Source organism: Pituophis catenifer, unplaced genomic scaffold (genome assembly GCF_029215685.1).
Source record: "Pituophis catenifer annectens isolate HBS135680 unplaced genomic scaffold, rPitCat1.0.hap2 SCAF_4, whole genome shotgun sequence".
Classification (NCBI taxonomy): domain Eukaryota; kingdom Metazoa; phylum Chordata; class Lepidosauria; order Squamata; family Colubridae; genus Pituophis; species Pituophis catenifer.
This window is the reverse complement of record NW_027256884.1, coordinates 86,606,066-86,633,920: the sequence shown is the minus strand read 5'-3', so window position 1 is coordinate 86,633,920 and position 27,855 is coordinate 86,606,066. Positions and strand designations below refer to the sequence as shown.

The 27,855-nt window shown below is 34.3% G+C and overlaps 1 protein-coding gene across 1 annotated transcript in view; it reads left to right on the top strand.

Annotated features, from left to right (window-relative positions):
• Nucleotides 1–2,125: 2,125 nt before the first annotated feature.
• The window catches only part of ROBO1 (roundabout guidance receptor 1), a 447,547-nt gene continuing 421,817 nt past the window's right edge, over nucleotides 2,126–27,855 (top strand). Inside the window, exons 1-2 of the mRNA XM_070943637.1 lie at nucleotides 2,126–2,175; nucleotides 3,066–3,208. Of these exons, the coding sequence (XP_070799738.1) occupies nucleotides 2,126–2,175; nucleotides 3,066–3,208 (193 nt within the window). The remainder of the gene's footprint in view (nucleotides 2,176–3,065; nucleotides 3,209–27,855) is intronic.

Sequence of the window (27,855 nt, the reverse complement as noted above, 5' to 3'; positions counted from 1 at the left end):
TTAAATATTTTTGGAAAATGGTTTTATATTTTAAAAGAAAACTCTGAATATAACTATTGGTTTATAAATGTATTTCAGCATTGCAAATTTATAATATAATTTATATATTATATGTATAATATAAATAATATTGCTACAAAAATAAAAATTTCAGTAGCAGTTACTTATTTGGGGTAGACATGCTTGAGGCAATTTCATTATGCCTAGTAAAAGACTTAATGTAAATTGCAAAACCGCACAAAAAGTTATAATAAACTATACCCACATTTTAAAAATAGAAGAGAAAGTAAATCCACATTGAAAATTAGAATTTATGGCACTAAAAATATTAACTTGCTTTTTGTTGCGGTTCTGCAATTTCCTCTATTTACAAGATAAAAGATACTAGAAGTGCAAGTATCTTTTTCTTGTAAGTCATCTACGTGATCTAATTTTAGTAGAGACACTTCAAAATGACTAATAGATTAAGTACATGGGATTTATGCAGATTGTGATTTTTTTTGTTTGTTTAGAGAACACTGAATTTTTTAGATTTTATGCAATTTTTTAGATTTTATGCAATACTTAGCACGCTAACTGAATTGGAACAATTTAGGGGAAAACTCTCAGTGAGTTTTGGTTTTCTCATTAAATCTAGTCAAAGTCTCAAGTAGCTGAGTTAAGTATTTTATAATAGATGATGATTTTTCTGTCATAAAATTAAGTGATAAACGTACAATATTTTAAAATTGATATTTTTTTTAGAAAAAGTAAAACTAGGATTTTATTTATTTGCATTTGTATACCATCCAGCTCCCACTACTCAGAGTTGCTTATAGTAAAAGTAAAAATATTAAAATAGAACCAAATTAATACATTGTATCAAAATAATCAAATATCAGAACAGTAACTAAATCAGTCCAATATATAATTAAGATTTTGTAATGAGTTTGACTCAACCAGGTGACAGTACATAATCAATCTTGCCTGACCTCAAAAATGCTATCAACAATAAAAAGCTAAGATTTGTACCTGATTAGTATATGCATGATAAATCACCAATAAATATCAAGGCTACAAACTAGATAGTCAAAAGCATCACTGAAAATGTCAATAGCAACCACTGCTGAACTTCATCCAAGAAAACTGGACATGTATTCTTGACACCATTATTCTAGTTAACTTCAAAGAAACTTTATTATGTATTTTGACTACATAATGGTATTTTGTTATGGATATATGTAATCCTAATCCTGACTGAAATAATTAGTCATTTCTAATTAAAAATTACAAACTGTAGGTAGGTCATTTCCATTCTGAATTATTTTCACAGAAGAGATAGTTGTCAGGTGATTAGAATGAGAGGTTTCAACTGCTCTAACAAAAGGCTCAGACTTGCTGAAGCAAAAGCAGACCCAATAATTTCTCTGTACTTTGCAGCTCCAATGTCAGATCCATAGCCTCTGAAAAATAAGCAATATGAATTGAGCAGGATGGTGGAAGAACAATCTGCAAATTCAGGATTCCAAGAATACATATCTTATTGGAAGTTATATTCATAATAAGCACTAACTACTTCAAGCTTTATAGGAGCATAAATTATTGGTAAGGCTGTTTGTTTCAGTCATCCTTACACTTCACTGTTTGGAAGCTTGGATATGATTTTTGTTTAGATAAAAAAATATTTTTCTAAACCATGACTTCTCTCTTAGTCTAACCTCTCTCTCTATTTATACAATATTTCTTCATGTGTACTTGGAGACCTGCGATTCTTTAGAATTAATTGTTCTCATTTTTGTGTCATTAAGATAATATTGAGAATACTTAATATTTGCAGACTTATTCTAAGCTAGTATAATGCAAATAAAATCAATGACATTAAATATTATTTTTATTTGTAAAAGAATACATATAAACTAAGCAAAGGCCAGTATTAATGGCTAATACTTGGGCAGATATTAATTGAGAAGATAGGAATGTTATAAAAGCATCATTAAAGAAGGGAGTGCAAGTTGAGTTCTACTGTATATCATGCCAAGAAAACTATATGAATGTGCTTATGGTAAGTTACTGGAAACTGAGCTTGATCCCAAGTGTATATGTGCATAGGTGCCATGTAAGGCTATAGGTACTTTGAGAATTAAAGATGACACATGCCTTTAACCAAATAGTTTTAGCCCAATACTTTGTTGGAAAGTAGATGCACTTATCCAGAAAAGTAGGGGCTCTTATCCAGAAAAAAGACAAAATAGAGAGCATTTTAAAGACATACAAGGGATGATAGATAATGACTAACTTGTTTTATAAATAGGTTTTGTATGTGCTTTCATTTACCCTGTCAACTATTTGTGATTAGACATGTGTAGCAATCTTTTTGTGAGATAGTGAATGATGTCTCAACTTTCCAGAATAGTCATTTATGTGAATATTGTTTATCCTTGTTGTTCAAATATACAAAGCAGTATCCACAACTGAACTCAATAGAATTTATAGGATATATGTAGAATGTTGTTGCATGTACATTATTAAGGAAATATTTTGAATAATTCACCCAAAGGTCTGCTTCCCTAAGAGCAGCCCACCCCAGTCTGCCATCAAAGAATTTTTTATGAAAACCCGAGTCAAAAAATACAAATGAATGATTTCCTGGAACAACTACAGGAAAACCACAAGAAGCAGTAACACTAATAATTTTTGCACGGAAGATGTAGTGTATGTGTGTGTTGTTTGATGTATCATCATCTTATACAATTCAATTTCCTTCAACTTTGTGAGTATCTAATTATTGTGTAGTCTGGAAGGTATAAATGATTTCAGAATATGAAATGTACACTTTATTTAATGGCTCATTTCTTAATTATATTTTAAACTGCTGAAACTCTTGGAACTGAGAAAATAAAAAATTGATAGCTAGTTGGTCTAATGGTGTTGTTAAGATTCCAGGCTAAAAGCTCAGAATCCAAATGATTTTAATGAATGATTTAAAAAAACGTTGTCTATTTGCCTATATTAAATTTGGTATAGTATTTTTGTCCATTGTCTAAGAATAAAAATTGTTCTTATTTTTTTCACCATTGTATTATTAGAGATAACATTGTTGAAAGTGCTGGTGAACTTATGGGATGCAAGAACAGACACAACATGAAATGGAAACATTATTCTTTTACTATCATGGGAGCCATACTCAGCCTATCCTGGATCCATCAGCTGCTTGGTCAACTTATTCCAGGTAAGATTTAATTCATTAAAATATACGAAATTTCAAAAACACTACTGATGTGATAGGTAAAATTTATTTATTATCACTTATACATTTTTAAGTATGAATACTTTCTACAAATTCATGGATACATTGACTGAGGTATGTAGGATCTTAGGGCAAGAATATATAATATGATATTAATTTATGTAAGGAGCAGAAAACAGCATATCACAATGAAAGTTCTTGTGAGCCTGTGAAAACTGATAGTCAATAGTGTTACATAACGAGTATATAGCACCAAATTGACATTTCACTCCATATTTGGAGTGCTAGTTTATGCTTTGGTCATCGTTATATTATCTTGGAATAACAATGTCTGTTTAAAGACATTTATGGCTGGGAGACTTTTATTTTCAATCAGTACAAAAGGTAATAACATATTCAATAATGTTGCTTCTGCCAGTTTCTGCTAGACTGTTGAAAAGTACCCCAAGGCAAGGTGAGCAATCCTTTCTGTGAGGGACAGAATTAGCTAAGTAGTAAAGGTTAACTATCTTTGGAAATTAATGATGCTCGTGTGATAAACATATTTTAGATTTTAATCTTCTGTAATCCAAGAATCACCACTGATGGAGTTTTGTTTATGTTCAGAATGCTTATTCCAGTGTACAAATTTTGCATTTAATTTAGTGCTATTTCTTTTAAAAAAAAAACAAATGGAAAAAAATGTTGCTTTTTTAATGATCTGTTAAATATGAAATTATAAAAGACCCCAAAGAAGTATTCAAGAGTCTGATTCTACAAAATACTTCATAATTCTTTAATGTAATAGTAAACTGCATTGAATATTTCATATTGAATGTTTCAAGTAAATATTTCATGTATACTGTTGTGTGTGTATATGTGTATGAGACAGTGAGAGAGAAAGAGAGAGAGAAAGAAAGAATGAGAGAGAGAAAGAATTCCACGAGACCATGGAAATGTGATATCATTAGGCTGGATGAAGTAGTTATATTTATGAGATGACTATAATTTGTTAAATGCTGATTAAACTGAAAAAAAAATAGGAATGGCTTCTTGTCATGTGATAATTTTACATCATATTATGTTACATCATGTAAGAGAATATATACCTGATAAAACTAAGCCTAAAAACTGTATATTATATTATAGTTGAAAAGACAATTATTTGTAGCAGCATAAATTTAAAAGATAAATATCAAACTTCTGTTTTAAATTGAAGACTACAATAACCAGATATATGTCTAACATGGTGTATATCTTCTATAAATATTTCTAAGGATTATGAAAAGTCTCTTCATTGTTTGATCTCTCTTCATTTTTGATCTTGGCAAATATTTTCTTAGAGCTATAGATATGTATTGAACAAAAACAACAAAAAGGTTCATTGATAAATCTATGAAATTTAGTATCTTATCTGAAATATGTCTATATCATACTATTTAAAAGGCTAGAAACAATAGCTTTAAAAAGAAAAATATATTGCTGTCTTTTTTTTCCAGCCATACAATTGTCTTCTTGCTTGTCATCTTGATTGACACATAGAAATTGTCAATGCCTTTTGAATGTTTCATTTTCTCTAGCTCTAAATGTGACCTTTGTTTATTCTTTCCCTTTTTGTGAAGATAACAAAGGGCTGGAAATTCTATCAGCCAAAATGTCATGCCCAAAAAGGCAGACACTAAAAAGCAAAGGGAGTAAGAATAAGAAACCAACCGACATGCCTTGCCTTGTACATGCTGTCACTATAGATGCTGCCAGGTCCTAATAAAGGAAAGATTGCCAGCTGCACTTCAATTCAAGGTCTCTTTATTAGCCTTAGTTTATCCTGCACGAGGTTTTATTTAATTGCCTGAATAGATGGTGACAAGCAAGAAGCATAGTCAGCTGCATGATGCTTAATGAAAAATCTGTATTTCTGAAATAGTTGTATATTGCACAAATCTTGTGCTTTGATGAACTGGCCTTTTGTGATGAACCTGACTGAAAAGCCACATGTGTTACACTGACTATCTAATTAAGTCATCAGAATGCACTGGAGCAAGCGGAGTGGTTCACATGGGCTTGTATAAATAATTTCAGTCCCTCTATTACCTGGCTAATAAAAAGTGGCACTTTTCCAGATTATGACTGATAGAGATTAGATGGTGCAGCTGCTGCAATTATGCTGGCAGGTAAATTTCTTTGAAACATGTTTCTTCTTTGTCCACAAGAATTGTAAAGCCACTTTGTTTCACTCATCTTTATTTTATGTGTGCTGCTGCAATTCCTTTTATTACACTCCCCCTCCTTTCTTATACTTTATTGTGATCATGCTTTACTTCATATATCCATGTTTATTGCTAGTGTTCTTATTAACCATGAAATGTTTATGCTAGAAATGGAAATTCCATTTTGTATGGAATCATACATTTCCTTTAGTCCAATTAAAATTCATCTATGACTGAACATATTAAATAATTGTATAGCTGGTATAAACTGAGTGACGTTTGGCACTTTGGTCCAGTTCCAGTTCCAGTTCAGACAGGAAAACCTACCTATTAATAAGATGGTGTTTTAAAGTATAATAAATTAGATAAAATAATTAATTTATAATCATAATATGTGCTGAATGTATCTGGGAAAACAATTACTTTATATGCAATAAATCAAAACATGTATAAAAAGAACTGTTAATAAGGAAGCTGAAATTGAAAATCATTGCTTTGCCTTTGATTTTTACAAGAAAGAATGCATGCCAATCATTTCATCTTGGTGCAATATATAAATTTTCAAAGATAGATTCATTAAATGTAGTCACAAATCTCTGTAAGGGTTCTGTATTTACATGATGGTCTTCAGGTCAGTTTACAGCATTATATAACTCCAAGCATATTTATTACATATATAGCTTTGTGGAGTTTATTTGGTGGTTCACTTTACAAAATGAGATTGAGCTTAAAAGTATAGGTTTTTTTTTTCTCTAGCAGAAATATCTTAATATTGCTAAAGCAGGGGTGGGTTCTAAAATTTTTTACTACTGGTTCTGTGGGCGTGGCTGGGTGGGTGGGTAATGTGACTGGGTGGGCATGGCCAACTTTTTTTTTTTTTTTTACTTTTAAAAGCATTTTTTCTACAACCTTAAGAGGTTGCAGGAAAAAAAGTGCTTTTAGAAGCCTCTGACGCTCAGGAAACTCAGCTGGGATCGCCAGAGGCTTTTAAAAGCATTTTTTTCAGCCAAAGAGGTTGTAGAAAAAGTGCTTTTAAAAGTAAAAAAAAACAAAAAAAAAACCCCTCTGATGAGTTGGGCAGGGTAAGCGAGTGCTGACTGGGCCGGGGACAGGTTCGGGAGTATGGCCAGCCAATGTTATTACCGGTTCTCCAAACTACTACAAATTTTTACTACCGGTTCTTGTGAACCGGTGCAAACCAGGAGCAACCCACCACTGTGCTAAAGACTCCAAAACAAGACAGCAAAAAAAATAAAAAATAAAAAGTAGATTATCCAGTTTGTTTATGAAATTATACATATATATAAAACTGCTGAAGGAATAATTAGATCTATTAAGTAAACTAGTTAGAATCAATGATACAATTTAATTACAATTAGTTTAAATTGCATTAATTTCATGGATTTGTAGTAAGCATGAGTATGTCTGCTTCAAACTATATAATGAGTATTCTATATAATGAGTATTATATAGAAAATGTATTCATCTAACTCCAACTTGATTTTAAATGCTTTTTTCCTATATATGAGAAAAATATATATTTTGCTTTAGGCACTGTTTTACGTATCAGCAAAAATGAAAAACTTCCCAAAGGATATCATAAAACTCTTTTAACTATTTAAACCAAATTTTATTCTTTAGACCATTTCCTTCATTGGCTTTGGTTCTGTTGTCCTTTAGAACATTTTCAACAGTTTTGAAACACACACATGTATATGCTTCTGACACATGCCCTTTTTTGTTGCCAGTTGTGGAGAACACAGTTCTGACTAGGGTAAAATGCCCCCCCCAAAAAGAGTTAAAAAGAAGAAAATTTTATCAATGGATAGAAAGTGAGTATAGACAATAAACATGGTAAAGATAAGAACTTTGGAATGAATAAGTTGTAGTATATTAAAATTAAATGAAAAAGGAAAGACAAATAAATGTATTAAGAAATGATGATAAATTATGAGGATGATGGCACAAAAAGGTTATATCCAGATGATAACATGGATTGATTAATAATGTACAGGAATGTAAGAAGAGATATAACTATAAAGCAAAAAAGAAATTTGAAATGAAGATGTATGTGAATTGAAATCGGGGCTGCTCGAATACCATCTCAGATTGAATTGAAAAAGAAAACAACAAGGGAGTGGAAAAGGGGAGAGAACTAGAGAGGGGGAAGGAGGGGAGCTGGGAGGTGAGAAGAGAAAAGAAGAATAGGAAAAGGAGGGGAAGAAGAGGAAAAGAAGAGTAAGAGAGAGGGTAAGAAAGGGAGGAAGAAGAGAGGAGAGGGGAAAGAGGAGAGGAAGTAGAAAAGGAAGGAAAGGAGGAATGAGGAAAGTAGAAAGGAATAGAAGAGGAGAAAGAAGGGGAGAAGAAAAGAAAAGGTTGTATTAAATAAAGGAAGGAGATGGTAGAAGAGCAGACCTGAACAACTAATTAGCAAATGGAAGTTAAAGAATAAGATGAATGAATAATGATTAATGATGGACAAAAGACTGTGCATTTAAATATGTTGATAAAAAATAAAAATAAAAAACTTTGGGAAAAAAAAACGAGTTACAAAGAAAAAAGGCTATATCAATTCATGTCCTTCTAGCTTGCTAGAAATCCTCAAAATTTTAGCAGGTTGGTTCCTGGTACTTATTTTATAAGGAATGTGATCATAATTTTAGAGAGTCAATACCTGCCAAAGGTATCTTCAGGTAAGACATTTCCAGATATCCAAGATTACAATTTTTATATCTGAAATTTAATACCAGGTATGCTTCTGAAAAGGTTTTGTCATAGATATTCTTCCATGTTAGGCAGGTCCATTACCTTAAAAATAGGATGGCTCCATTATATATGTTTTATTGTTGTAAGTTTATTTGATACATAATGGTTATTTATATTGTGCTGTAGAATATTGAGCAATTAATGTCTAATTACGATATTGTGTGTATAAAGAACACAATCAACCTCTTTCATAAGGAGTATGGAAACTGCTACCTAATCTGCTGTCAGTACTGCATAAACTTTCCTCACTCATTTGCAGAATACATTTGTCATTATCTTCTGATTGGATTTGTATTTTTATAAGATTGCAGTTTTTATGTGCCATATACGTATAAGTGCTTAAGACCATATGAAATCTTACTAGCTGTATAGTAAATAAATTTAAAGACATTTTCGCAATTCCATCATTCTAAGGGCATTTAGATTACTCAATGTTTCATGAAATTTCATGGAATATTAGAACTATGCATTTAGAAGTGGTAATATTTTAGAATATGTAGATACACATTTTGTGTGATTATTTCAGTACTTCACATCTGTCAGGTTCTAACTTCTGAAAAGAATTTAAAACACAGATCAGAGAGGAAATGAAGTGCTTGAAAAGAATAATTAGAGGCTACACATGTAATCTAAAATTATATATAATTGAATCCTGCTAAATTTAAATTGCAACTAAGGCTGTGAAATACAGAGAAGGTCTCGTTTTAGCTTTATAAAGAAGCAAAATAATTTAAATAAGTTATTAATGCGCATAATTAATTATTTCTGTCTTTGAAAACAATTCTAAGATATACTTCTATGATTTTAGCATTCAGTTCACACAGTAGATTCTCTTTTTATGTCTGGATGTCATCTTTTATTCCCTCTACTAAAACTTAAAAAGTTGATATATTTCCACAAAAATTCCCCAAGATGCCATGCTGATTTCTCCCATGGATTTTTAAAGGCTTGAGATGTTTTATAAATTCCATATTTGCAGAGAGATCACTCTCTAGAGTGATTTGTTAAAGTAAACTGAAGATAATAAATCTAATACTTTTCGATAGCTTGTTTTTTGTAAATATTTCATTCCATGTGTACGTACAATATAGTTAGTAGTTAGATTAGAATCTTTCCATGTTACTTCAGTTAATAAGTTTATAAAATATTCTGGTAGGCAAGTTCAGTGAGTTGATTATCAGTGTTTTATTGCTTCTACATTCAGTACTTAGAATCAGTACTGAAATCATGAATCATAAAGTAATATAAAGTAATATATTTGTTACCTTATTTGTGTAGCTTGTGTATTTACTGTATGAATTAACTACTGCATTATCACATTAAAGATAAAGCACATGCGTGCTAGTCGTTTCTGACTCTAGGGGCAGTGCTCATCTCCGTTTCTAAGCCGAGGATCCAGCACTGTCCGAAAACATCTCCGTGGTCATGTGGCTGGCATGACTAAATGCCGAAAGTGCACTGAACGCTGTTACCTTCCCACCAAAGTGGTTCCTATTTTTCTACTTGCATTTTTTATGTGCTTTTGAACTGTTAGGTTGGCAGAAGCTGGGACAAGTAACAGGATCTCACTCCCTTACGCGGCACTAGGGATTTGAACCATTGAACTGCCGACCTTCTGATCGACAAGCTTAGCATCTTAGCCACTGAGCCACCACGTCCCTCATATTATCATGTTACTATGTTTCAAATATTGGCAGGTTCTCCTTGATACAGGAAAAAACAGATACATAAAATCCAAGAAGAATTAGAAATATTTTTATTTCAGAAAACCTAAAACAGCGGTTCTCAACCTGGGGGTCGCGACCCCTTTGGGGGTCGAACGGCCATTTCACAGGGGTCGCCAAAGCCCTCTCTTGCCCCCCCACACCTTCACTCACCCTCACTCTCTGCTCTGTTGGATCGCTGGCCGTTCGTTTACCCCACCCACTCCCAATCTATTGCTTCCTCCGATGGCTAGAGGAAAAAAACCTGTTTAAATTCTTGCCGCGGGGCTTCAAAGGGCCGCCCTATAGCCAGTGGTGCAGCCGAACCCTTTGTTAAATTGCTGGCTTGCCCCGCCCCTCCGCACCACTATTTATTGCCAAATCAATAGTGGTGGGCGAGGGGCGGGGGAGCCAGCAATTTAACAAAGGGTTCGGTGTTTTTTTTTGTAATTTTATTGGCCCACGGAGCTTCAGCATAGGCTAATTAGCCCTTGCTTAGATCGGCTCCCGACCCCCAGCTGATTTGCTCTCAGCTGTTTTGCTCAGAGCTCTGCTGCTTGCTTGGAAAGAGTGCTGATTTTTTCCCCCCTATCTATGCTTAAAAACGAAACTGAAACTGCTTTGCTGTTGCTGCAACTTGGAAAATTAGGCAGGCAGATTTCTTTTCTTTTTCCTCACCAAAAAAGGTAGGTGCAAACAACGGGAAATTTAGGGAAAAAGAGATTTTAAAACACAAAAGAAAAAAAGCTCTATTTAACTAGGGAATTGTAATAATTGAGATACTATTAATTGTATATTGTGTTGAAAGCAGAAATGGTTAAGTTGTGGTTTGGAGGAATATATGGGGGAAATTATTTGGTTTATTATTATTGGTAAATATAATTAATTGATTTGTAAGAAATTAGATTGCATGGAAATAATTGGAATATTCATGTTCATATTGATTAATATACAAAAAAGATAGTTATATAACTAATTGATTTATATTAAAATGTTGAATTCATATTAAACAACTGTAATATTACATAATTAACCAATGTGAGGATGGATATAAAAATAGATGACAATGGGAAGGGGTATAATATAGAATAGAAGGGAAAAATTGAATTTGATTAAGATTAGAGATGAGGATGAAGGGTAATATTGGTTTTTTACAAAAATAGATGAGAAATAAATATGGCAAAAAGGAAATATAGAAATTGTAAATTTAATTGAAATGACTAAACACTGTTTAAATTTATGAACCGGCCAAATACTCTGTTCAAAGAAAATACATTGTATGTTTGTATGTGTGTTTCTAATTATTGTTATTTATTCATATTTGTTCTTTTTTATTCTTTAAAGTTTAACAATTCATTCTTTATCTTAATATCTTTATATTTGTTTGGGGTTGGCTTTCTTCCCTTTCATCTTTTTTACTGTACAGCAATCTTTCTCCTCAAACCTACCACTTCTCTCTTTTCTTTCCTTCTTACTTTCTCTTCCTTACCCTCTTCTTCTTCTCCCTACTTCCTCTTCCTTTCTCCTTCTCCTCCTCTCTTCCTCCCTCTCTTACCCTCACTCCTACTCTAATTTCCCTTCCCTTCCTTCATCCCTCTCTATTGCTGTATCCTTTTATGCATATGGACTACTCAGAGGGCTGAAAAAGTTATTTCTGACTGGTCCTCACACTTTTGACCAGTCTTCAAATTTACGACTGTCCTCACATTTTACGTTTTTGCCCTATCTTGTCACCATGGTGAAGAGAAGCAGTTGTGAAATGAGTGACACATTGTTAAGAATGCTACAATGGGCATAAATGATGACCAGTCATAAGTGCGAAGACCGGTCAAAAGTGCGAGGACCTGTCAGAAATCACTTTTTTCAGCCCTCTGGGTAGTCCTTTTGTGCATATGGACTACTCAGAGGGCTGAAAAAGTTATTTTTGACTGATCCTCGCACTTTTGACCAGTCCTCGAACTTACGACTGTCCTCACATTTTACGTTTTTGCCCAATCTTGTCACCATGGTGAAGAGAAGCAGTTGTGAAATGAGTGACATGGTTGTTAAGAATGCTGCACGGGCATAAATGTGAGGATGGTCATAAGTGTGAGGACCAGTCAAAAGTGCGAGGACCTGTCAGAAATGACTTTTTTCAGCCCTCTGAGTAGTCCCTATACACATAGCCATGGCCACCCGGTCACATGACCAGCTAGGCACACCCACCCAGTCACATAACCTCCAAGCCATGCCCACAAAATAAGCCACGCCCACAGAACTGGTAGTAAAAAAATTTAGAACCCACCCTTGGTTGGTGGTCACCACAACATGAGGAACTGTATTAAAGGGTCGCGGCATTAGGAAGGTTGAGAACCACTGACCTAAAAGCTATTATGGAAGTGTTTTAGTGACTGCTGCATTGCTAGAGTTATATATCTACAGTATAACTATGTAACTATTGTATATTGCTGTAAAAGTCAATGTGCAAGTTTTTGTGTGTTTTTTTATTTTATTCACTCTATAGAAGGCTAAAAGCAGTTCTCTTTTCGGGAGACTTTCTATTCTCCAGTTTTTCTCTGTTTCTGTATTCTTTGTTTGAATAATGGCTTGATTTATTTATAAGACTGTTTTCTTTTGACAATATTAGTCTTAATTTTCACATATATGGTTCAAGGCTGATCTTGAATAATATTTTCAGTTTTTGTTCTTTTCAAAAAATAAATCCAATTTTATTACTTGTTTTAGATTAAGAACTGTCACAGTTATATTTGGGTCATTGGTGTATTGAAATAAAAATAATATATCAAGGTTTCCTTGATACAACTTTTTCTTATCTTCTCCCAAGGGCTGCCTTTTTTCTTACATCATACTAAATTACTACCACCCCTGTGCATCCCAAAGGAAATGGTTCCAGTTTTTCCTCCAATGTGATTTTCTTTTCACAATAGTCTTATGATCTCCAGGTAGCTGTGGGCTCAGGAAGATTCATGGCTTCCCTGGCATATGATTCTGGTCCCAATATCTGCTGCGGTGCTGCATCTTACAAGTTGTGGGCCAGTCTAGGGAGGTCTGTTGCATACATGTAAGATGGCATGCTTGCTGATTATGCCACTAAGAAACTGAGTTATAGGGAAATTCAGGGAAACCTGCATACACCTCTGTAAAGTGTTAGGATATGGTCTCAAAACTCTTTTTTGTTTTGGACTTAATGATTTCTGTTTGACATATATAAACTTCTGGATCAATTCCACCGCTAGGTAGAAAATCTGTAACTTGATGCTGATTTCTTAATTGTTATTATATTACAAACTAGTATGACTATAGTGCAAGATACCTATGGGTGAGTTTCCTGTTCAAAAGAAATCTAGTTAATAGTTCATGGACTGTGACTATAGCCAACATGATCTCACAATCATTATAAACTTTGAAACAAACTTGCTAAACTCATAGATAAATTTTAAGATTTTCAGTTGCCAATTGCAGAGCATATAATAATTAACAACACAAATAAATAGCCCTCTTAGCATACAGTGATCACACAAATAGGTATTTGAAAGGTTTTTGACATTCAGGAGTTTTATCATGTTCTGGTGCTTGTTGGCAACACTTATTGTTAGCACAGACAGCAAAATTAGAATGATACACTGTGCCATAGGAATAGGCAAGTTACAGGGAACATTACTAGCTGTCCAGGGTCACCTGTGGCCCATGGGCAGCAGGTTGGACATGCTTGATCTAGATAATAATAAATCTGTTAGGAGTTATTCATAGGCAAGAATAGGATGGAATGTAATTCAAACCAATATCGTTGTCCCTTTCCCTCACAGACAGATCTATGGCTAACACCAGGGAAATAATAGAATTCTAACATTTGGAGGAAGAGAGAGTTCGAAGGAAATTATTTCTTTTGCCATGCTATATTTTAAAATAGTTTTTATCTTATGCTTAAATGTAGCAGTTATAGGGTATCTATAAAATAAATAATCAAAATAAACAACAAATTAATGTACTATTTTAATATTGAAAAGTATAGTAAGTGAATGTGAATTTTATTATGTGCACATACATACAAATACTTGCGTATCTAAAAATTAAATAGAACAGACCATTAAAATTAGGATACATAAAAGTAAATATAAATTATTCATTTGTAGCAGTTACAATATTATAGACATATGAAACTGTTTCTTTTACCTCAAGTAGGTGAAGCAAAAAAACAAAAACCCTGAGAAAGATGGATTGTTACTTTTATCTGTACAAACCAGATATGTTGAGCCTTTGAGACCTGAAAGTTAAACCTCAGTGCTACTTTTCACATAGCAAGCACTAATCCTTATCACACAATTATGTTTTTGTTTCTGTAAAAAAAATGTTACTTGTAGTTGTGGGATAATCTTTTTCTTCAATAGGAAATAATGTTAAATATAGTCCTGGCATTAATCTTAGAAGATAGTTTTCCCTTTACTGAGAATCTCCCTTTTTAATATCACTGAAGGACTCTTAAGTTTCTTTTTCCATATTCTTTGCTGCTTTTCTCAGTTTCCAAAAATTGGGAAAAATCTGATCCCAATATTTACAATAACATTTTTATTTAAAAATCTGCCCATATAAATTGCAAAGCAGCTGATAACAACTATAAATACTGAGATGTATATTTACACAAAAAAACAGTACTATAACTGTTGTATGTCTAAACTTCGATTAACTGCTATTAATAAAACAATTTATTAAAGTAAATAATTAAATGATGAAAATAATAACTTTTTAAATTTTTTTTATTACTGTGAATGACCAGATGCAGCTCCTTGAAAGTATTCTGACTTGGAAGCCATATAGGAGAAGACCTCCTACATGCCAGATGTATGAGTTACTGGCAGAAAGGGCATCTTCAAAAGAACTTTCTTGTTTATCTAAGTAACTATGTAAATGGAAAAGAAACTACTCAGATAGTTAGACACTAAGATATGTATGGATTTAAAGATCAACTCAAGTACCTTAAATTATGTCCATTAAGCAATTGGCAATCTGTGGAACCATCTTCCTATACTGAATCACATGTTCCCTGTACCTTCCACAGATAAGGAAAATAGTTGTTATATTTTGTATTGATTACAATTTCCAGACACTTTTAAGAACTATTCCAGATAAAATAAGTGCAATAGTCAAGACAGGATGTAACTAAAATACGTCTTAACTGGTTCAGGAAGAGAAATACTGTAGCTGGTGCACTAGCTGCAGGGCTGTCTTAACAGCATTATGGGCCCCTGGACAAAGCAGTGTATGGGCCCCCTACGACAACTACTCACAGGAGTAAAAACGTAAATGGTCGATAAAATTAAACATATATTTGCATGTTAGTATTAATAAAAAATGCAGTAATATGTAATAAATATGTTGCTGTATTTATATGATAACAAGGTACATTGAAGGGTTAACATACACAGATTAGCATGGGGCCCCTATGCTTGTGGGGCCCATGGGCAAGTACCAATCAGGCCCATGCGTTAAGACAGCCCTGATAGCTGTAGTTATAGAAAATGCATTTCTCTACAGAAACTGCTACCAATAAATCCAATGACAGTTGACAAATTACTACTAGCCCTAACATCAAACCTATTCTTTTTTATTTACTACATTTATACCCAGCAGCATTCTGGCAACTTTGGCAGCAAATGTAAATTGAATAATTTTAAAACATCTGTGGTTCATTTGAACTAAGTAAAATACAGAATATACAATTTAACAAGAACAAAAGCAATATAGTAAAAATTAAAAATAGTAGTTAAAAGATGTTCACTTATTGACTAGAAATCTCTTCATAAAAGCTTGGTCTTCCTCTTGAAAGCCATGTATTATGCTCTTTAGGGATCCAGTTTAACATACAATTATAGTCAAACTTCAGAGAGCTATATTTAAAATAAATAAATTTAAGATAAAGTATTTAGTGATGCTAGAGACCAACAATAGAGAAATCATAATCAAATAGTCTAAAATCTTTTCTGTGTAAAGCATAATAAAACAAAATTCTTTATGCTGAGAATTTTCCTGAATGATAGAATATATAACATCAGTAAAAACAATAAATTATTATATCATACAAGAGTAACAATAAATTTATTTCTACAGCCTACTTGATCTCTATATATCTAAGTGATTCATTGGGGAATAATTTTATTTACCTTGCTACTTTTTGAACCACTGTGAAAATGCAACAAGGATTTTGATGTGCTGAGCATAAACTTAAGACCAAGTAAATTGAGAACCAAATAAAACAAACAAGCAAAGAGAAAGTGACAAAAGCATGAATAAGTCAAAAACAAGAGGAACAAATAACGTTGTTCTATACACAAATTATTTTCTTTTAGAAGACATACTGTAGATACTATAATACATGCAAGTAGCAAAACTAAAAATCTTCCAGTGGATGTTTAGTTTTGTAGTTTTCTATCTATAACAAAACCAAGTTAGCATTTTTAAAATTTAAAAAAAGCATTAACAGAAAAGTAATGTACAGTGGGGCAAAAAAGTATTTAGTCAGCTACCAATTGTGCAAGTTCTCCCACTTAAAAAGATGAGAGAGGCCTGTAATTGTCATCATAGGTAGACCTCAACTATGAGAGACAAAATGAGAAAACAAATCCAGACAATCATCAGACAATTATCTGATTTGCAAATTATGGTGGAAAATAAGTAATTGGTCAATATCAAAAGTTCACCTCAATACTTTGTTATATATCCTTTGTTGGCAATGACAGAGGTCAAACGTTTTCTGTAAGTCTTCACAAAGTTGGCATACACTGTTCTGGTATGTTGGCCCATTCCTCCATGCAGATCTCCTCTAGAGCAGTGATGTTTTGAGGCTGTCGCTGGGCAATACGGACTTTCAACTCCCTCCAAAGGTTTTCTGTGGGGTTGAGATCTGGAGACTGGCTAGGCCACTCCAGAACCTTGAAATGCTTCTTACGAAGCCACTCCTTCATTGCCTGGGCGGTGTGTTTGGGATCATTGTCATGCTGAAAGACCCAGCCACGTTTCATCTTCAGTGCCCTTGCTGATGGAAGGAGGTTTGCACTCAAAATCTCACGATACATGGCCCCATTCATTCTTTCCTGTACACGGATCAGTCATCCTGGTCCCTTTGCAGAGAAACAGCCCCAAAGCATGATGTTGCCACCCCCATGCTTCACAGTAGGTATGGTGTTCTTTGGATGCAACTCAGCAATCTCTCTCCTCCAAACACGACGAGTTGTGTTTCTACCAAACAGTTCTACTTTGGTTTCATCTGACCATATGACATTCTCCCAATCCTCTTCTGGATCATCCAAATGCTCTCTAGCAAACTTCAGACGGTCCCGGACATGTACTGGCTTAATCAGGGGGGCACGTCTGGCACTGCAGGATCTGAGTCCTGGTGGCGTAGTGTGTTACTGATGGTAGCCTTTGTTACGTTGGTCCCAGCTTTCTCCGGGTCATTCACTAGGTCCTCCTGTGTGGTTCTGGGATTTTTGCTCACCGTTCTTGTGATCATTTTGACCTCACGGGGTGAGATCTTGCGTGGAGCCCCAGATCAAGGGAGATTATCAGTGGTCTTGTATGTCTTCCATTTTCTAATTATTCTCCCACAGTTGATTTCTTCACACCAAGCTGCTTGCCTATTGCAGATTCAGTCTTCCCAGCCTGATGCAGGTCTACAATTTTGTTTCTGGTGTCCTTCGACAGCTCTTTGGTCTTCACCATAGTGGAGTTTGGAGTGTGACTGTTTGAAGTTGTGGACAGGTGTCTTTTATACTGATGACAAGTTCAAACAGGTGCCATTAATACAGGTAATGAGTGGAGGACAGAGGAGCCTTTTAAAGAAGAAGTTACAGGTCTGTGAGAGCCAGAAATCTTGCTTATTTGTAGGTGATCAAATACTTATTTTCCACCATAATTTGCAAATAAATTCTTTCCAAATCAGACAATGTGATTGTCTGGATTTGTTTTCTCATTTTGTCTCTCATAGTTGAGGTCTACCTATGATGACAATTACAGGCCTCTCATCTTTTTAAGTGGGAGAACTTGCACAATTGGTGGCTGACTAAATACTTTGTTGCCCCACTATAACTTACACAAACTGGCATGCTTATTTTCTGTGTTCTTTGTACATACCACTTCCATATTTTTTGTATTCCAAAGAATTTATATGGTTGATAGTTTTGCTGTGTAGAGATTTGAACATATGAAAGCTAACACTCTTACCAATGTAATGTCATTTTTCATGTATGCATTTGATGCTAGCTGATCAGCAATTCTAATTTACATTTACATTTGGATCAGTCGGTCAAATGTTTATTACAGTCAAAGTCAAATCACTTGAATCAATTCTATTGTCAATAATTAGGAAGGAAAGACTATATCTTCTGTTTCCAGTATAATATGAATTTAAAGATTTGATAATATTACTTTTGTTTTATTTCAGTTTTCTATTCTATTAATTTTAAACGTGCCACTTTTAAGCACAATTTGTATTACTATATTACAGAACTAAAGATCCATCAGCTGCAAAAATATTTATCTGTTTCTTGAAGTAAGTAAATATATCTATGCCAACTAGAGAGAGGTGATTGTTCAAGTATCTTGTTTCCATGCCATACATTTCTTATAAGTACATCCTTGTATTGCACTTCAAAGTCTGTTGAAAATCAGTACAGATCATGGAACACCTCCATATGACAAGTGGCCAAAACATAAATGAGCAATTATAGACCATGTATAGAGTAGAGTCCAGTCTAACACAAAGCTATGCAAAAGCCCTCCTGGTATTTCATTTGAAAAGAAGCCATGATCCAAAAGGATCCTAACTATATACTGTTTTTAGCTGGCTAGTTCTCCCCTACCTAGAACTAAAGATGGCATATTTATATCTAGGAACCCCTTACAAGCCAAAGCCTCTGAGACTTTCTAGGAGTCTTTCTAGGAGGTTGAGCAGAAGCCTATTCCTCCTCCTCCAGAGACCCACAATCTTAGCAGAAATAAAATATGCAATTTATATTAGCTAAAAAGAGATCAGCAACTACACAAACAACTATGCAATAATTATTTTATATTCTTAAAGCTAGATCTAGACTTCTCTCATACCATCTCTCCATTATTTTCTGTATGTTTCAAATCTTTTGTTTTCCTCTAAAATAGGCATAAACCAAATTTATCTTTTATAATTAATGATATAATATCGTTCTAAGTCTCATTTATTATAGGGCAGGTTTGCTTTAGATAATATATTAATGAAATTAATAAGGAAAATATAGAATACCTTACAAGCAGAAGAAAGTATCAGTTTATAATTCAATATTAATTTTAAAGATGTGTCTATAAGAGTTATTGTTTGGTTGGCAATTTTTAGTTAAGAATGATTCATTATTAGGTGGTACAAATTAGATATTCTAAAATGAGATCTTCCCCCAAAAAGCAATCAAACAAAAAAAGCCAGCAACTGAACTGTACATTTTGTGATATCAAAACAGATGTGTAAACAAGTTAACTTTGGTTTTGGTTTTTCATTCAGGCAAAATAAACAAATAGAAATCAGTTCTTAAAGGCTCTGGTCAAGTAAGCTGACCAAATTTTAATTTAAATATATTTGCTTCTACAACTTTAGTTAATCTTATGAAATACTGTACATAAAATACTGATTTTCTTCATCCATTAGAAGATAAACTTCTTATAATTTACAAAACATAGAATTTTCAGTGGCAAATCAGCTTTGTATGTATGTGCTACTTTCAAAATCCAGGGAAGTATATAAATTCAATAAAATATCACTCTTGTGTCTTGATTGCCTCAGTACAAAAGCTAACATGACACAATGCTAGAATAATAGGCCTTTATCTGAATTCATAAGAGTTATTTTGGAAAATAACTTCTGAATAATGATATTGAATTATGCTATGAACAATTATGGATATAAATATCCAAATTTTTGAGTAACATTTTATCAATAAGACAATACTTTTTGAAAGTGGATATGTAAAAACACAAAATTTGGTCTCTGAGAATGCAAAATATTAAAATAATTTTGACTTGTATATGGAATTGCAGCTAGACTATAATCGGTGCAATTTCAGGCCCATTGCTTGACAATAAATAAATTGAAGTGTCAAGTCTCATTTCAGTCACCTTCATTAATGATTTTGAAGGCATGCAAATGTGACACTTACTCAGTGGGGACTTTTGGCAACTCTCTATGATTGAACTGTGAAATTAGACTAGTTTGTTCTTTATCAGAAATTTCACACCTACAGAACAAATAGGGTTTTTTTGTAATGACTTAGAATTATAGAATGTTATCCATCAATATGCTTATATGATGTAGTGACACTTGAATTGTTTTGTTTAGGTAGTTATATTTAATGATAGTAATCAAGATACACTATAACAAAGTTTGCAGTAGATACTAGCATTATTTAGTAATGCTTAAAAAGTTTCCTGACATGTGTCAGCACTCCCAGGTAAATCACACAGGAAACATAACAAGATGAACTAATTCTACTTTATTGTAAGGTTATATTAACTTATATTAATCTTGCAAGTTGTCCAGGTCTTTGCTAAGTTTCTCTCTCTATTAAGTGATTGCTATCTCCTGGCTCTCTTGTCTGATTGTTTCCTAGTAACATAAATTACCACAACCATAATCCTCAGGTTTTCTAGCATCCTTAATGTATAATTCATTCTTGACTTTATATTTGACACTAAATATTCCCCAAAAAAGTATTTAGTAACTATTCAGGCATAAAACTTATTGATCATTATACTAACAATAGAAAAAAAGAAATATTTGCTTTAGCTGACTACTGTTTTCTTAAATTCACACATTAATTAACTTCTGTCCTATCCACCATTAAACATATAAATAATGTGTAATCCAATCCATTAAAATGTACTACAAATTGCACTTATTTATTTATTTATTTATTTATTTTATTCAATTTGTATACCGCCGTTCTCCTGGTGGACTCAGGGCGGTTCACAGCCAGAACTAAAACACATACCAATACAAAATTTAAAATTATTAAAAGAATTACATAACTTTGGCCCAAATTTAAAACAATTCAAATTAAAACCCATTGACAATTTAAAAGCTAAAAAACTAAAAAAGACTAAAGAAGGGGGGGGGATTTCACGCCAGCCCTGCTTGATGGAAAAGAAAAATTTTCAGGGCATGGCAAAAGACCCGGAGATCCGATATCCTTCGTATCTCCGGGGGCAAATCGTTCCAGAGGGCAGGAGCTGCCACAGAGAAGGCCCTCCCCCTGGGGGTCACCAGCCGACATTGGTTGACGGAACCCTAAGGAGTTCCTCTCTGTGGGAAGCTATTGGCGACAGTACTGGCGGTCCCGCAAGTACCCAGGTCCTATGCCATGGAGCGCTTTAAAGGTGGTAACCAGCACCTTGAAGCGCACCTGGAAGACCACTGGAAGCCAATGCAGCTCACGCAGGAGAGGTGTCACATGGGAGTGCACCCTTGCTCCCATAATCCCCTGCGCGGTCGCATTCTGCACCAGTTGGAGCCTCCGGGTGCTCCTCAAGGGGAGCCCCATGTAGAGACTATTGCAGTAGTCCAGGCGGGAAGTGACAAGTGCCTGAGTGCATGTGCGTAAGGAGTCCTGATCCAGAAAGAAACGCTACTGGCGAATCAGGCGAACCTGATAAAAAGCCCCCCTGGCCACAGCCGTTATATGCTCTTCTAAAGACAGCCGTGCATCCAGGGGGACGCCCAAGTTGCGAGCCCTGTCCGTGGGGGCCAATAACCCGCACCCAATAGCCAGCGATGGCACCAGCTGGCTATATCGGGATGCCGGAAGCCACAGCCACTTGGTCTTGGAAGGGTTGAGTCGAAGCCCGTTACTCCCCATCCAGATCCGCATGGCCTCCAGGCACTGGGACATCACTTCAAGGGCATCATTGGGATGGCCTGGGGTGGAGATGTACAGCTGAGTATCATCAGCGTACTGATGGAACTCCACCCCAAAGCCACGGATGATCTCACCCAGCAGCTTCACATAAATATTGAACAGAAGGGGCGAGAGGACCGACCCCTGAGGCACCCCACAAACAAGGCGCCTCGGGGTTGAGCTCTGCCCCCTGCCAATACCGACTGCGACCAGTCGGAGAGATAGGAGACAACCACCGCAGAACGGTGCCCCCCACTCCCAACTCCTCCAACCGGCGCAGCAAAATACCATGGTCAATGGTATCCAAAGCCGTTGACAGATCTAACAGGACCAGGATAGAGGAGCAACCCCTATCCCGAGCCCTCCAGAGATCATCCACCAACACGACCAATGCCGTTTCCGTGCTGTGCCCAGGCCTGAAGCTGGACTGGAGCTTCATCCAGGTACCCAGGAAGCTGTCGCACCACCACCCTCTAAACAACCTTCTCCAAGAAGGGAAGGTTGGAGACCGGATGGTAGTTAGCCAAAACAGCCGGATCCAGAGCAGGCTTCTTGAGGAGGGGCCTCACCACCGCCTCTTTCAAGGCGGATGGCAAGACATAAATATCTACAGCTACTTTTTCATCCTCCTCTATCGTTCAAATAGTCTTCGTTCTCCTTTTAGTAAATACTCTTCTCAGGTCCTTAATTTCTTGCATAGAATAATGTTTTTTCTGGTTTATAGAGAAATTATAGAACGTTACTATTTTTAGCCTGTGATTACTTTAGAGACATTTTTCTTTCCATTCTATCCTTTCATTATTACCAAAATTTCAATTTCATTCTTGGTAAAGGGGTTGACTGTAGATTAAATACAAGCTAATGTAGGCTAGCATCTAATTGTATGGCAGTAGTACATCTAGGAATCAGTATACACTTATTTTTCTGTAATGTAATTTATACTACATCTGCAGAATTCTCAAGGTATTATGTGTTTACAATTGGATAGCAATATACATCAATTTAAGGTTAGCATTTCATGTAACTTAAGTATTGGTATATTGTAAACCCTTTCCAGAACAGCTTGCTTTATTTTATATAGAGCTAACATGAACATTTTAATTCTTCCCAAATTTTGTACTATTTGGTGCATGTACTATTTGTACTGTTTTCCACTTTTTTCATTTGTATCAATTATTTGTTTTTATAAATATCATTTCTAGCTGACTTTGCATTTATATGTTTTACCATGTATTTAACTTAAGTTTCTTAACTACTATCAACATTTCTAATTTCATAGTTTACTATTTTATCTCTGGCAAAATTTTCATCAATCATTTTATTTTATGCTGGCGCCGCTGCAGCTCCTTTGTGAGCTGCTACTCCCAGGATCTGTAAAACCGCCAAAACAGAGTAAATCAGCTGTTTTGGCGGCTGGAACTTTCCTCTCAGGCAAAGAGGGGGGATGAGTGCTCAGGTGTATAGGATAGAGCCCCCCAAAACCTCCAGGATTAACCCTGGAGGCGCAGAGGGTGAAGGCTCCCCAAACGCCTGGAAAGCAGCTCCAGACTCGGGATTCTGTCTTTGACGGATTAAGGCGTCGCGACCATCCCTGTGAAACAAGTGATTTCAAGGATTGATTTTCACGCAGGCAGAACAAAACAGGAGAGCTTCTCACAAGTATTTTTCTTTAACTCTGATGAATAATGAGTCCTTTCAGATTCGAGTGAAAGCTTTAAAGAGATCCAAAATGGCGCTGATTTAAAACGGAAGCTTAAGAAAGTGATTGTTAAAGCTTGTTTGCGCTCATTAAGGTCGATATAGTTGTCAGTACTTTGAAGCTTTGCTGAATGAAGTTTGCAGCATAAGAAAAGATGGCAGAAGTAAAGATTTTTGAAGAGAATGAAGGTTTCTCAGCAGATAATTCAGCGAGTGAACAAATACTGACGATTTTGTGGATGTATGGCAAAAATCATTTATGGAAAGACTGGATGAGATCTTTGAGAAGTTTATTACTCAAAGTGCTAACAAAGTTGCAATGTTGAAAGAGGAGGAAGAACAAAAAGCGCCTGAGGAACACGGAAAGGATGTTTTTCAAACTATGAATAAACAGATGGGCTTGAAGGAGGTTAATCCGGACATATGGAGAGAGGTCTATCCAGAGGTTTTGACGCAGATGAGAGGAAAAGTGCTGGGAGAAGCTTGGATTTTCAAGATATCAAAAAGGATTAGAAATGGAACATTACAATTTCTTTACAAAAATGGACTTTTAATCCTATTTAAAGAGGTGTGTTGCTTAAAAGGAGTTGCTTTGCGAGCTGCACAGGATTGGAAGATAAAATTACAGTTGAATACAAAAAAGCTTGTAAAAATAAAAGATGGTGGAATAAAGCGGAAGAAGAAGGCTCGGAAAAAAAACAGGGGGAAATGGAAGTGGAAGAATTTTATTCCTCTTTGTTAGGCAGGATAACATGGTGAATGATTGTATTGGTATTCAAGATTCTTATTAAGGATATGATTTGTTTGGTTTTGAAATTTTTTTTTCTTTACTTATGACTGGGTGTTTTAACTGTTATAAAAACGGATTTTTAAAAAAGAAATTTTCTTTTGGATGTTAAATGACTGGATGTTTCAACTGTTATATAAACGTGAACAAGGATACGATCTCTTTGGTTCTGATTGGATGGATTATATCTAAAAATTATTTTAAGTAATGGATTAAATGAGAAATTTCCTTTTGGATGTTAAATTCAAGGCTATAGATTAATATATTTTCAAGGGTTTTAAAATGTTTGTTTATTGTTGAATTCATTGGGATTAACTACCTTTAAGCAAGAAAAGTTATATTTTGTTTTGAACAAGGAGAGGTAAAGTACAAGTGATAGATAAATCTATAGATAGTTAGTTTGTGGGGTTTTTCATTAAGGTTTGTTAAATATTTTTACCCTGTACTTGTTCTGGGAAGTCCGGGGAGGGGGGTGGGGGTTGGGATGGGAGGGGGGAAGGGGGGGAAATTACAAATATATATATATATATATATGATTGATTTTTTGTTTAAGATGTATGTTGACTATGAAATAAAAGTTTTTTTTTTGAAATCATTTTATTTTATGCCTACTTTACATTCTGTTTTGTCCTGTCAGAACTGTTTTTTTGTTTATCTCTTTCTGCAGGAAACTCTGGTCAAACTAAAGTAAAATAAATATATAAAGGCTTGCCTTTATGTTTTATTTAGGTTGATGTTTCTGAATTTTGAAGCTAAACAAGGTCAAGTCTTGTTAGTATTATGATGAGATACCTCCAGGCTACAGATTAAATAGTGAAATCAAACAAAGCAATTTTCCTGTTGCTGCCAAGAAGACTACATAGGCTATCCCTGATTTAACTAAACTTGATTTAAAAGATACTATATTTTGCCTTTTCATCTTTTGAGTTATTCAGAACAACTAAAATCTTAATTAAAAGATTGGGAATGATCAGGAATATCCAAACTGACAATACAGTCAACATAAAGTGTTTTATAAAAATTGAACAATTTTGAAATGGAAACACTTAAGTAGAATTTTCTGTGTTTCAGTAGAAGGTAGGTCAATATAAAACACAATTGTACTTACTGAGAAATTCCTTGATCTTTTATTTTATTCTGATGTCACAAGGCTGGGTGTAAAGATAGTTCATGCCAATTGTTGCTGGTAAGGCAACTTGTAGAAACAATTTTTTTTTTAATTTGATTTATATGCCGCCCTTCTCCGAAGACTCAGGGCGGCTTACAATGTGCTCAGCAATAGCCTTCATCCTTTTGTATATTTATACAAAGTCAGCTTATTGCCCCCACAAACTGGGTCCTCATTTCACCTACCTTAGAAAGGATGGAAGGCTGAGTCAACCTTGAGCCTGGTGAGATTTGAACTTGCAGTAATTGCAGGCAGCTGGTCTTAATAAGCTTAATAACAGGGTGCCTTAAACCCCTGTACTACCAAGGCTCTTGATAGTGATAAATTTGTTTTTATTTTTTTTAATTAACTGCAGTTTCATGTAGTGTTTTTTTTTTTTTAATTAACAGGCAACTGATATAAGAAACTGTGGGACAATCACTCTGCTCTACCATTTGAAAAATCTGTGAATTCAGATCAGGGTTATCCTTTCTTCAATAGATGCCTTTCTGTTTCTTTAAATAAGATCTGAGGTGTTGAACCCATACATTATCTATTCTTTTTAAGATTCAATTAGCACCTCTTCCAGCTTGAAAATGAATAAATCTAGACTTGAAAGTAAATATGGTAGGTTTAATTTCTTCCTTTCCCATGAGCTTTTCTTAGTGGTGTTTTTTTTTTTTTTTAATGAAGAAGCAATAGAGGATTTTGGCAGACTGCCTGCCAGCCACAAACCAAACAAAAGCAAATTCATTTTTATTCACATTCATATAGTGGTATAAAGAAAAGAAGTTATTATGCTTTTTACCCTGTAAAAACCAATCTAACAGAACAAAGAGCATGTACAGAGTACACATGTATCACAGCTCAACAATTCACAGTAGTAAAACTATGATCTTCACAGTATGGTTCTTTCCTTATAATCTAATATCTCTATACTATAATATTTTAACTATATGTATCATTTCCCCCTAAGTATTAAGTGTGTCTTTAGTTCATGGCTACCATCATCATTATCCTGTGAAGTTTTGAGAAAAATAAGGACATACAGTCTCTTACAGTTTTCCATCTATTTGTATTGGAGAGCAGAGCATATTTATTGTCTTACTTTTAATATTGTTTCATCTTCTTTTACTTTCATTGAGAGATTTGTTAGATCTGTTGCATTTTCAGATATAAAAGCATCTTCAGAATATCAACATATCTTCAGCCATATTTGAGGTTGCTGATTTTTCAGTTTCAAAACTACTATCTCGAGTCCAGCATTTCACATAATACATTCTCCAAACAAGTTAAATAAGGCAAAATCTTTTCCTTTTTTTCCCCGTAAAATCCACTGGATGTTAGTAATGAGATCTATCTTGAAGCTAATTTATACATCTAGTTCTTGTCCATGTATTATTGATATTTGATTTGCAAAATGTTACAATATGTGAAACAAGCACAGTTGTTTGATAGTTTAAGTATTTTTTTAGAACTACTTTGGTTTGGTCTTAGAGTATGGATTGATCCTTTTTTTTTTTTTTTTTGCTTTAATTTATATGCCGCCCTTCTCCGGAGACTCAGGGCGGCTTACAATGTGTTAAGCAATAGCCTTCATACTTTTGTATATTTATACAAAGTCAGCTTATTGCCCCCACAATCTGGATCCTCATTTCACCTACCTTTGAAAGGATGGAAGGCTGAGTCAACCTTGAGCCTGGTGAGATTTGTACTTGTAGTAATTGCATGCAGCAGATGTTAATAACAGTGCTTTAGTCCACTGTACTACAGTGTATGTATTAATTGTTTTTTATATTGACTTACTGATTACAAGTAGCACTTTAATAGTATTATCTACTAACATTTTCCAGTTTGTCTGATGCCAATGTCTATAAATTATTGTTAGCATTATTTTCTAGGGTCTGTTTAAATTTACTTTCTGGTTCTAGTGCAGTAATTAATTAACTGGACAATTTTTGCTATTGTTATTTTTATATTCCATATATTCATATTATTTCTTCTTTATGTCCTTGCTATATGATGAAAATAGATAAAAATGCATCCATACATAAACATTCAGTTAACAAATGAAGACTGTTGTTTTTATTAAAATTTTATGTCACCCATCTCCCCTACAAGGAGATGTATTTTATTTTAAAATTATTGTATTGATAATATAATTATTATATTGATTATTATATTGATAATGCTTTTATTAATATGTAAATGTAATGAAATGCACACACTTAAATACATAATATGTGTCTGTGTATACAGAGACACATATAGAGGCACATAATCATATATGCATAAATATAACTATGAAATGTCAATATGTAAGTCAAACCTTATTTAAAGTTTAGTGCTAGTTTCTTAATCCTCCACACTTATCTACAGATTTAGGAATGCTAATAGATTCTGTCAGTAATAATCTTTTGTCCAGAGCCTGAA